The sequence below is a fragment of the Anabrus simplex genome, chromosome 6 (assembly GCF_040414725.1).
Source record: "Anabrus simplex isolate iqAnaSimp1 chromosome 6, ASM4041472v1, whole genome shotgun sequence".
NCBI classification, from domain to species: Eukaryota; Metazoa; Arthropoda; class Insecta; order Orthoptera; family Tettigoniidae; genus Anabrus; species Anabrus simplex.
This window is the reverse complement of record NC_090270.1, coordinates 268,573,782-268,586,755: the sequence shown is the minus strand read 5'-3', so window position 1 is coordinate 268,586,755 and position 12,974 is coordinate 268,573,782. Positions and strand designations below refer to the sequence as shown.

The 12,974-nt window shown below is 39.3% G+C and overlaps 1 protein-coding gene across 2 annotated transcripts in view; it reads right to left on the bottom strand.

Moving 5' to 3' along the window:
• Positions 1-12,974, bottom strand: part of LOC136875971 (nonsense-mediated mRNA decay factor SMG8) — a 161,780-nt gene that overhangs the window by 72,642 nt on the left and 76,164 nt on the right. For both annotated transcript variants that reach the window (XM_068228430.1, XM_068228431.1), the window contains one exon: positions 10,191-10,435. In XM_068228430.1, the coding sequence (XP_068084531.1) occupies positions 10,191-10,435 (245 nt within the window). The remainder of the gene's footprint in view (positions 1-10,190; positions 10,436-12,974) is intronic.

Genomic DNA, 12,974 nt, shown 5'->3' with positions numbered 1-12,974 from the left:
ACGTTATACGACCAAGTTTGATAGGTCTGCCCAGTTTGGAGAATGTAGCTGTGTATTAGATGTGAAAAAATATTTAATAAACAATGAAAAATGTAAAATATCAACAGTGGAATGACGTGAGTTATCACCCACTCCTAACAAAGAGCAACTGGGGATACCCAATAGGCAAAGGCGAGTCTACATAATCTATATGTATATATAAAATAACATGTCTTGACTGATTCATCATTGCTGAGCCAAAACTACTGGACATAAAGAAATGAAATTTTGGGGATGAATTTATATTAGAGTGTAGGTGCTCACTAAGGGAGGATTTTTGGATATACCGTTGCTAAAGGAGTAAAAAGAGGGATGAACTGTTTAAATGAACATATCTATATCTCAAAAACTAAACAGTTAACAGATGTCAAAATTGGTATTTAGAATCTCCTATAAAAATATAAAAATACGTATTTTTTTCTTTTAGGAAAATACTCTTAAGGCTGTGAAAAAAAGCAAAAGAGGGGTTGAACAACTTTTACGAGGATACTTATATCTCAAAAACTGAAGATGTTACAGATACGAAAATTGGTATTTTGAATCTCCTTTAACAAAGAAACACATATTTTTTTTGCTTTTGGAAAATCCACTCATGGGTGGGTGAAGGGGAGTGACAAAAAGGGTGGATTTTTAAAAGGTATTTCTACAATATACCTCAAAAAACGTAACAAGTTACAGACGTGAAAATTAGTATTTGGAATCTCTTGTAAAAGTAAAGAAACACAGATGGTTTGTTTTTGGAAAATCCACTTAAGGGGAGGAGGGTGAAAGGGAGTGAAAAAGATTGAATGATTTTTAAGAGGATATTTATATCTCAAAAACTGGAGGTTACAGACGTGAAAATTTGTATTTGGAATCTCCTTTAAAAATAAACACATATTTTTTTTGTTTTCAGAAAAAGACACTTTACTGTAGTCACGTCCTAGTACGTGAACCATGGTCAAAAGCTGAGTGGCCTAGTAAGTGGTTCTGAGAGTCAGGATACCAGTTGCTATGGAATGGGAGTGGGCATCTTGGACATATTCTGATTCATGGCCCTCCTTGTGCTCAGGCAGCTAGGACTATACAAGTCACCGGTGGTCCATAACCCGTTAGAGGAGAGATCCTCACTTGGACTATGTGCAAGTAGGGTAGCATCCTGCTTCATTAATTTACCGAGCTCAGAACATTTTAAGCAAGCCTCGGACCTATGGGAGTAACGGAGTCCCACTCCCATTTGACAGGCGAGGGACTCCTTGGAAACAACTTGGCGAACGAAATGGAATTTGATGAGGAGCTATCAATATTAATGGGGCTTATGGAAGAAAGAAAGTAGAACTGGCTGAGTCAGCAAAGAGGACGCATCTGGATGTGCTAGGAGTAAGTGATATTCGGGTAAGGGGAGATAACGAGGAAAAGATAGGAGATTATAAAGTGTACTTGACGGGTGTTAAAAGGGGAAGGGCAGAGTCTGGGGTAGAGCTCTTTATCAGGAATACCATTGCACGCAACATAGTTTCTCTTAGGCACGTAAATGAGCGAATCATGAGGGCAGATTTGTCAGTTGGAGGAATCGGGACTAGAATTGTCTCCGTGTATTCACCATGTGAGAGTGCAGATGAGGATGAAGTTGAAAAATTTTATGAAGTATTGAGTGACATCGTGGTCAGGGTCAACAGCAAGGATAGAATAATGCTAATGGGCGATTTCAATGCGAGAGTTGGGAACAGAACTGAAGGATACGAAAGGGTGATTGGTAAATGTGGGGAAGATATGAAAGCTAATGGGAATGGGAAGCGTTTGCTGGGATTCTGTGCTAGTATGGGTTTAGCAGTAACGAATACATTCTTCAAGCATAAGGCTATTCACCGCTACACATGGGAAGCTAGGGTACAAGATCCATAACAGACTATATCTTAACCAATCAATCAATCAATCAATCAATCAATCAATCAATCAATCAATCAATCAATCAATCAATCAATCAATCACTGACCTGATTTAGGGCAGTCGCCCAGGTGGCAGATTCCCTACCTGTTGTTTTCCTAGCCTTTTCTTAAATGATCGCAAAGAAATTGGAAAATTATTGAACATTTCCCTTGGTAAGTTATTCCAATCACTAACTCCCCTTCCTATAAACAAATATTTGCCCCAATTTGTCTTCTTGAATTCCAACTTTATCTTCATATTGTGATCTTTCCTACTTTTAAAGACACCACTCAAACTTATTCGTCTACTGATGTCCTGAATGTAGGATGCTAAATGGTTCATTTTGTCACCCATCCAACACATATAAATTTTACATTTAGGAATCCATTCCCAATTCCGCCCGAGCGACTTCGAATTCAGGAAATCTGTTAGGAATGTATGAGTTTTCCGGGGATTTTTCGATAATACAGACCACTATCTGATCTGTAGTGAACTAAGTATCTCTAGGCCTAGGGTAGAGAAAGTGAAATCTGTCTGTAAACGAATAAGGGTAGAAAATCTCCAGGACGAGGAAAGTAGACAGAAGTACATGGATATGATTAGTGAGAAGTTTCGAACAGTAGACAGTAAGCAGGTTCAGGATATAGAAAGTGAATGGGTGGCATACAGGGATGCTGTAGTAGAAACAGCAAGGGAATGCCTAGGAACAACTGTGTGTAAAGATGGGAAAAGGCGAACATCCTGGTGGAATGATGAAGTGAGAGCAGCCTGTAAACGTAAAAAGAAGGCTTATCAGAAATGGCTCCAAACAAGGGTCAAGGCAGACAGGGATTGGTACGTAGATGAAAGAAACAGAGCGAAACAAATAGTTGTTGAATCCAAAAAGAAGTCATGGGAAGATTTTGGTAATAACCTGGAAAGGCTAGGTCAAGCAGCAGGGAAACCTTTCTGGACTGTAATAAAGAATCTTAGGAAGGGAGGAAAAAAGGAAATGAACAGTGTTTTGAGTAATTTAGGTGAACTCATAATAGATCCCAGGGAATCACTGGAGAGGTGGAGGGAATATTTTGAACATCACAATGTAAAAAGAATCATCCTGGTGGTGTTGCAAACAGCCAAGCGCATGGGGAGGAGGAAAATGATGGTGGTGAAATTACGCTTGAGGAAGTGGAAAGGATGGTAAATAAATTCCATTGTCATAAAGCAGCAGGAATAGATGAAATTAGACCTGAAATGGTGAAGTATAGTGGGAAGGCAGGGATGAAATGGCTTCAGAGAGTAGTAAGATTAGCATGGAGTGTTGGTAAGGTACCTTCAGATTGGACAAAATCAGTAAATGCACCTATCTATAAGCAAGAGAACAGGAAGGATTGCAACAACTATCGTGGTATCTCACTGATTAGTATACCAGGCAAAATATTCACTGGCATCTTGGAAGGTAGAGTGCGATCAGTCGTTGAGAGGAAGTTGGATGAAAACCAGTGTGGTTTCAGACCACAGAGAGGCTGTCAGGATCAGATTTTCAGTATGCGCCAGATAATTGAAAAATGCTACGAGAGGAATAGGCAGTTGTGTTTATGTTTCATAGATCTAGAGAAAGCATATGACAGGGTACCGAAGAAAAAGATGTTCGCTATACTGGGGGACTATGGAATTAAGGGTAGATTATTAAAATCAATCAAGGGCATTTATGTTGACAATTGGGCTTCAGTAAGAATTGATGGTAGAATAAGTTCTTGGTTCAGGGTACTTACAGGGGTTAGACAAGGTTGTAATCTTTCACCTTTGCAGTTCGTAGTTTACATAGATCATCTGCTGAAAGGTATAAAATGGCAGGGAGGGATTCAGTTAGGTGGAAATGTAGTAAGCAGTCTTAATGGCAGATTGTGCCAAAAGTCTGCAGTCTAATATCTTCGAACTCGAAAATAGGTGTAATGAGTATGGTATGAAAATAAGCCTCTCAAAGACTAAATTGACGCCAGTAGGTAAGAAATTCAACAGAACTGAATGTCAAATTGGTGATACAAAGCTAGAACAGGTCGATAATTTCAAGTATTTAGGTTGTGTGTTCTCCCAGAATGGTAATATAGTAAGTGAGATTGAATCAAGGTGTAGTAAAGCTAATGCAGTGAGCTCGCAGTTGCGATCAGCAGTATTCTGTAAGAAGGAAGTCAGCTCCCAGACGAAACTATCTCTACATCGGTCTGTTTTCATACCAACTTTGCTTTACGGGAGCGAAAGCTGGATGGACTCACGATATCTTATTCATAAGTTAGAAGTAACAGACATGAAAGTAGCAAGAATGATTGCTGGTTCAAACAGGTGGGAACAATGGCAGGAGGAGACTTGGAATGAGGAGATAAAGGCTAATTTAGGAATGAACTTGATGGGTGAAGCTGTACGCATAAACCGGCTTCAGTGTTGAGGTCATGTGAGGCGAATGGAGGAGGATAGGTTACCTAGGAAAATAATGGACTCTGTTATGGAGGGTAAGAGAAGTAGAGGTAGACCAAGACGACGATGGTTAGATTCAGTTTCTAACGATTTAAAGATAAGAGGTATAGAACTAAATGAGGCCACAACACTAGTTGCAAATAGAGGATTGTGGCGACGTTTAGTAAATTCACAGAGGCTTGCAGACTGAACGCTGAAAGGCATAACAGTCTATAATGATAATGTATGTATGTATGTACTTATATCTCAAAAACTGAAGATGTTACAGACGTAAAAATTGGTATTTGTGATCTCCTTTAAAAATAAAGAAACACGTATTATTTTGTTTATGGACAATCCACCTAAAGGGGTGGGGATAGAAAGGACTGAAAAATGGGTATTTTACAGACGTGAAAATTGGTATTAGAATTTCCTCTTAAAGAAACACGTATACTTTTGTTTTTGGAAGATCCACTTAAGTGTGGGGTGAAAAGAAGTGGAAAGGGGGTTAAATTATCTTTATGGGGATACTTATATCTCAGAAACTGATGTTACAGATGTGATGATTGGTATTTGGAATCTCCTTTAAAAATAAAGAAACCAATATATCGTCGGTTTTTGCAACATCCACTTAAGGGGGGGGGGGGGGGGTTGAAAAGAAGTGAAAAAGTTATCGAATTCTTTTTATGAGCATATATCTAAAAAACTGAAGGTGTTACCGACGTGAAAATTAATATTTGCAATCTTCTTTAATAACAAAGAAACACATATTTTTTGTTTTTGGAAAATCCCCTTTAGGGAGCTGAAAACAGGTGATAAAGTGGTTGAACACCTTTTATGAGGATACTTATGTCCCAAAAACTGGAGATGTAACAGATGTGAATATCAGTATTTGGAATCCCCTTTAAAAATAAGGAAACACATATTTTTTTGTTTTTGGAAATCCACTTACAGGGTGGGGCTGAAATGAATTAAAGGAATTGAATTATTTTTATGAGAATACTTATATCTCAAAAACTGTAGATGTTACAGACGTGAATATTGGTCTTTCAAATCTCCTTTAAAAATAAAGCAACATGCAATTTTTTGTTTTCGGAATATCCACTTACAGGTGATGTAAAGGGCTGGAAAAAGGCGTTGAATTATTTTTATGGTGAAAATTATATCTCAAAAATTGCAGATGTTACAGATGTGGAAATTGGTACTTGGAATCCCCTTAAAAAATGAACATGTACTTTTTTTTTCTTTTCGACTTGGGAGAGGGCTGTTCCTCACATGGACAATTCTATGTTGCATGATCCAGAGTTAGCTCTACCAGTAGCCTGGTCATCTTAGCCCCAAAATGCAATACCACAAACATAGATGAAACTCAAATATTCAATGAGTTTTTATACCTTATGAATTTTTAGAAACTGCCTTAGTTGAATAGCAAGGAATGATTACTTTTATCAAATTACAAAATTCACGCGAGCAAAGCCGCTGGTAACAGCTAGTATATAATAAAAAAGTATTGAATAGGTGGATCCTTTTTAGCATTTGCTTCCCTGTTTGTAATTGCATTTCAATATGGATCAGCATGAAATTCATTGCTCATAAGGAAATTGTTTGCATTGGACAACACAGATTTATCCAGTTTTGGAAGTCCTGAAGATTGTTTTCCATGGTTTCCCATTTTCACATCAAGTAAATGCTGGAGCGTATCTTAATTAAGGCCATGGTCGCTTCCTTCTCGTTCCTAGCCTTTTCCTATCCCATCATCACCATAAGACTTAATCTGTGTTAGTGTGATGTAAAACAAATTGTACAAAGAAAACCTACACTTAGACATGTGTTCAATTAACACATTATAAATTTAATGATAATACAATCAATGGTTGTGTTATGTTATAATTAACTGCTGAAACATATCTGGGTTCCTCGGTGTAGTTAGCTGAGGATGCCGTAGAATGACCTTGCGTATGAACTGTAGAAATTATGTTGATTGATCTATTTTAAAGTTATATAAACTCTTTACACTGAAAAAGAGATTTTTGACAGCATGAATAGAATTTCACGCTTTACAAACCTATTTTACTAACATTTACAATATATGAATATATCACAATATTCAGGTTTTAATATTTCTGTGTATTTATTATGGAAGCTATAATATTATGTAATATGAAGTCTTGGTCATCTACATGGAGAGGCAGCAAAAAGTTACTGCACTAATAAGGGCACTACAATTACATTGCCTGCCAGACTCAAGAGCAAGCTGTAGCAACACAGTCTTGTGTTCAGTTTCATTACAGTAGGCGTAAATTATTAGTTAAGAGTTAATAGTGAATGAAGTTTGAAACAAATGTAGATTTTATCTTTCATCAAAGCAGCTATTGAAAATTATAACCATCTTTCTTGTAGAAAATTCCGAAACAATCATTGTATCTTTCCCTCTGAAATTTCACATGTCAGTCGTCTAACTTCATTCTCAAAGGCTTCAAGAGTACATGGATTGTTGTTGTACACTTTATGTTTCTAGACACTTAAATCAGGAGAATTGTGGGGGGGGGGGGGGCAAAGTCCATGAATAATTATTTGCTCACAGAACACCTGTTCTAATGCATGCATCGACAGATGAGCTGTATCGGCAGAGGCATTTTCCAAACTGGATGTAGGCATACTGCTTCTCTTTGTCAACATTTCAAAAAATGGCTGCAGTATGTTTTGCACATAACATTCCGAGTTAACTGTAACGGAAAAGAAAAGAACGAGAAATATTGGTTGTGCAATACTGAATGTCACCATACTGATAGTTAACACTAATCATGTGCACTGAACAAGAACTCCACTCATAAACTAAACATATATTCCGTACCTGTAGATATGATAATATGCTTTTGGGCATTTGCCGTAACAGAAAACAAGGTGAAATTCTCCACATTATGCAGAGAACTTCATGAAGTCTTGTTCTTGAACAGACAAAATTTTCTTCTGAAAATGCAGAGCAAAGTTCTCTGCAAAATGTAAAGAATTTCACCTTGTTTTCTGACACGGCAAATGCCCAAATGCTTACTATCATGTCCACAATTACAGATTGTGAAGCCATCATCTAAATATTCATTTCATATGCTTACCACTAACCATGCTCGCTGTGCTACCCGACTGCGGACCCTATCCCCGTCACTCAGGAACAAGTAAGCATATCCCCAGTCCACCTGTGGGGCAGCACCAACTAAAGTGCCACTAACTTTTCACTTCCTCTCCCTGGATATAAATAAATAGACGCATACTAACCAGCACAAAAAAGTAACACATTGTCAATATTGAAAGAATTACGTCTAACTGTGCAATAAACATAACTTCAGTACTTCATCCTATATTTCTTGATAAGGAAGGTCTTCTATTCAGTTTTTGTATGAAAACAATGCATTAAACATGGTTTATGACTCTGTTCCTGTGATCTTCACTATTTTATTGCTTTTATAGTGTTTCTACAGGATTTTATGCAATAAAGTTTATTCCCATGGACTGAAAGAGTAAGGAATACTGAAGTGATGGAAAGGCTAAACAAGAAGACCAAAGTAACCATCAAGAAATGGAAACTTGAATATTTTGGACATGTTATGCAGAATGAAAAGTATAGGATGCTACAGTAGGTGATGTATGTGAAGATCTCAGGGCAATGGAGACCTGGCTAAATAAGAATCTCCTGGCTCAAGAATCTGAGGGACTGGTTCAAGATGAGAACAATGTCACTTTTCCATGTGGCAGACTCTAGAACAGCCATGCTGATCAACATCCTTCGATAGAAGACAGTACGGCAAGGAGGCGAAAAAGAAGAAAGTTTATCATGCTCTTTCTCCTCCAAGCTCTGCTCTTCATCTACTTAGGGTGGTTTTCTTTCAATCAAATGGATTTCTAAGCATATTTGTCTGGTTTAAAACCATTTTTCAACAGAAAACCTATCTTAAGTTCTGTGGATGCTGTGAATTACAGCTTCGGCAATTTCCAGAATAGTAAAATGATATGGAGAAACTGAATGTTGTTCTAGGACAAACGATTCCAACTGAGGTGCTTCCACGGCCCCAGCCGGTGCTGTGCTATAGCACCGCTGAGGTGGTGGGGGAAGGAGAGGAAGTGAGAGAGGCAGAACCACAGGTCGTCAATCAGCGCGCAGCTTATGAAAACAATATTATTTATGACAGTTCTGTGAACACATAAACACACAATTTATTCTGCAAATACTTTGCGTTTGCCTTAATGTACATTTAGCGTTTAAGTCGATTCCTGATGTCGTTTCGCGGCAACTAATTTACCAATAATGGGTACAATCGATTTGCCAGTAGAATTTCTAAGTACAGCCTCTAAGTCCGCATCAGAGAGAGAAGTACTAGTTCTCCATTTATTTAAATTCAGAATTGAAAACTGTTTTTTTTTTTTTGCAATTTTCATAGCAACAATAGCCCATAACGTGCTCGAACTGCGCCTTCTAAAGTATTGGGTTCAAGTATTTGTGGGACAGGGAGATAAAATAATTAAAATAATTATCTTTGTGGGTTCTTTTTTGCAGTAGGTCTTATGGTGATGATGGGATAGGAAAAGGCTATGAAAGGGAAGGAAGCGGCCGTGGGCTTAGTTAAGGAACAGTCCCAGCATTTTCTTGGTTTGAAAATTGGAAACCACGGAAAACCATCTTCAGCGCTGCCGACAGTGGGGTTCGAACCCACTATCTCCCGGATGCAAGCTCACAGCTGAGCGCCCCTAACCGCGCTGCCAACTCTGCCGGTGTTTTTCCTTAGCAACACATCTAAGTCTAATTCTAAACAGTTCTTAATAATACAAAACCAAAAACGAAAACAAATCTCCTAAATTGCATGTAAAACAATTCCTAATGAGCAAGTTATTACGTATCTCTGAAGAACTTAGCAATTACGATTTTAACTTAGCAATTTGTTCGGTTCTTGCTGCGCCAACAATGTCATCACAGGTGGAAACATGTTTATTGTGGTAGTGTCGTCGCACGGTTGAAGACTTTACGCTTAAAATGACATGACAAATTAAACACTGAGCTTTTCCTTTGGTATTGAGAACAAAATAAGAATCCACCCATGAAGGATTAAACGACATTTTTAATGAAGGTGAAACCAACTGCTCCGCTATCTGTTCTGTCGAATAGATTCTACTGAGAATGACACACACAGAGAGAGAATGAGAATGAATGTACTGTCTCTTACGCACACATGCACCGGCCACTGCGCGGGGTAGGTGGGGAAGGAGGGGAAAGGTGCTGCTGAGTGCAGCGCTGGTGCGCCCCGGCACTAAGTGCTCGACTTGGAAAGGCCTGTTCTAGGAGATCAGGATTTGCCCTTCAACTTGCTGCGGGTCCAAAACGCAGCCGACAACATCGCACTGCTCAACTTTATCATGTGACTGGAATTTTATTTTTTAAGTTGCACTGACACAGGTAGGTCTTATGGCGATGCTGGGATAGGAAAAAGCTAGGAATGGGAAAGAAGCAACCATAGCCTTAATTAAGGTACAGCCCCAGAACTACATGGAGACAACAAATCCACAAACTGGATCCCACCATGAAGTGGTATAAGCACTGAAGAAAAAAGATAACCTAGTGCATATCGCTGAACTTAAATAGGTACTGAATTTTGAGAAAGTCTGTTAACCCATACTCCCGTGTTGTCATAACAGACAAACAGACAGAAAAATTGAACTGAACCTTCTTTTGACTTTTGTAAACCTAATCTACAATAAAAACAAGGTATGAGAAATTTTTTTAAGTGTACAGACAAAATTAAGATGTTACTGCAGTGTCTTACTTCTCTAACGTGGTGTCACCTTCCTCAGCAGCCCGTGCCTCATTCTGGAGCTCTCCCCCTCCGGCTCCTTCTCCACCTCCCCTGTGAATGGGATTGGTGCACGGATTACCCGTAAGACTGAGCACCTCGCACATCTGGCGGCCAGCCTTCCAGTGCCGGTCACAGTCTTTCTCCAGTTGGATTGCAAACTGCTCAAACACTGGACCACGAGCATGCTCTGCAAATACTGACAGAGCGTGGGCAAGCTGCAGGAGAAGAACAGTTCTGTCAAAATAATTACATCCTACGTGACAACCAGCAAATATGAGGGTAATTTTGTAAGTCATGGCAACAGTATTAAACCTTATGTTATGCATTTGAAAGCCACTTGGAATATTCTTCCTATGCTAGCATGAATTTTGTCTTGGTACATGAACCACTGGAAAGGGGCAACTGAATTATAAGCAAATAAAAATTGTTGTGTTATTATGGACAAAAATAACACAATCTGCATATCTGCAAGTCATCATCATCATCATCATCATCATCATCATCATCATCATCATCATCATCATCAGTTTTCCACTCCAGTTGCCCGGGTGTGGTTTACGAGCACTCTCCACTTCTGTCTGTCCATGTACCACTCTTCTCTCAAGACGACATCCCAGCTGACTCCTCTTGTTCCTATGTCCTCTTTCACTTGGTCCAGCCATCTCTTCCTAGGTCTTCCTACCGGTCATTTTCCGGCCACAACTCCGTGTAGACATTGTTTTGCTGTCCTTCTATCATTCATTCAATTGACATGGCCAAACCATTTCAAACGGGCCCTTGTCAATTTTTCATTCAGGGATGGGTACACACCAGCTTCCTCCCTTATTCTTTCATTCCTTACCCTGTCCCTTTTTGTCTTCTGTACCATAGCTCGTAGGAACTTCATTTCTACGGCTTGTAGTTTGCTATCCACTTGTTGGGTTGTTGTGCAGGTTTCTAGGCCATATGTTATTATGGGGGTGAAGTATGATTGGAATAGAATCTGCTTTGATCTTAAGGGACTTGTTCGTTCCAGAGGAGGTTCCAAACTTGATGGTAAAACTGAGCTGATTTTTTAATGCGGTTGTTAATCTCATGCTGTATTCTGTTATCACTTGAAATGATGCACCCATTTTATATTGGTCTACTGTTTCCAGCTGTGTACCTTCCAGCATTATTTTTCCTTTCTTCTTCTGCCTGTTGACAGACATAGTAACAATTTTCGATTTATTTATTGTTAATCCGTGTGCTTTCAAATGTTCATTCCAGGTGTTCAGCCTCTCTTGGACTTCCTTTTCTGTATTTCCCCAAATTACATCATCTGCAAATGCAAATGCATTGATGTCCATATTGTTCTTCTGCTTAATTTCTTTCATGACTTCATCCATGACAGTGATAAAAAGTAAGGGTGAAAGGGTACTGCCTTGTTGCACTCCTTTAGTAGTTTGGAACCAATCAGAATTACCGTTTCCTATCTGTACGCAACTGCAGCACTCTTTGTAAAGCATTTTAACTTTCTGGATAAGCCCTTTGGGTACATGTTTCTTTCTTAAGCAAGTCTTGTTATAAAATTCAGAACACTGTCAACAAAGAAAGACACAGATATGAGGATAATTACTGCACAGTCCAACACCTGTCTTCTGTAAAGCACTTTTCGACTGCAGCCAACGACACTTATGTGTAAGCAGACGTGGGATGTTCACTCTGGGAGAGTTCAACAATTGCTACGTTGATACATTTGAAGGCCTCTACAGTTTGTTAAGGCAAAGTTCTATCAAACCAACGCTTCTATCAGCTCCACACGACACTGACGTGAAGTTTTGTCTTGGAGAGCGGCAATTTTCATACATGACTACTGTTCAACTTTACTTACATCCTCCTGATGCATGGCTGGTTGCACACTTACCTTTTTGTGCATTGGTAACTAGCTACAAGTGCACATAAATGCCATCTGACGGTGACATTCAGTAAAATGTGACTCAGGTTTTTAAATGTATAATAGGCTATATATTGGACTTGTCCGACTCATTGTCTGAAGGGTCAGCATACTGGCCTTCGGTTCAGAGGGTCCCGGGTTCGATTCCCGGCCGGGTTGGGGATTTTAACCTCCATTGGTTAATTCCAATGGCCCGGGCGCTGGGTGTTTGTGCTGTCCCAAACATCCCTACAACTCACACACCACACATAACACCATCCTCCACCACAATAACACGCAGTTACCTATATATGGCAGATGCCGCCCACCCTTATCAGAGGGTCTGCCTTACAAGGGCTGCACTCGGCTAGAAATAGCCACACGAAATTATTATTATTCATGAGGTATATTTTTGGGCTTATGCCGTGTAATTAATTATAAAACACACTCAACGCGTTTCGAAAGGAACCTTGCCTTTCTTCATCAGGAGACAACAGAGAAATGAAACAACGCATAACAGGTTGCTAGGAGAAAGCAACAAGGAACTTGAAATGGAGCCCTAAGATGTAAACAGGACGCCATTTTAGCTCCAGCTAGAGACAACGAATGGCAACAGTAAAGCATTACACTCTAATGGTTCTGATAATAGGTAGCCATGATTCACTGAGGTTGTAGCCTGTATCGCGGTTGAAATTATCTGGGTGTTTATGTATTTCAACTGCCTCCCTGATAATTCTTGGACGATATTGCTTTATACGGGCAAGAACATTCACCTCCTGGAACAAGACATCATGACCAGGTGTTAAGGCATGATTAGCAACAGCTGATTTATCAGGTTGGTTGAGTCTGATACATATGGT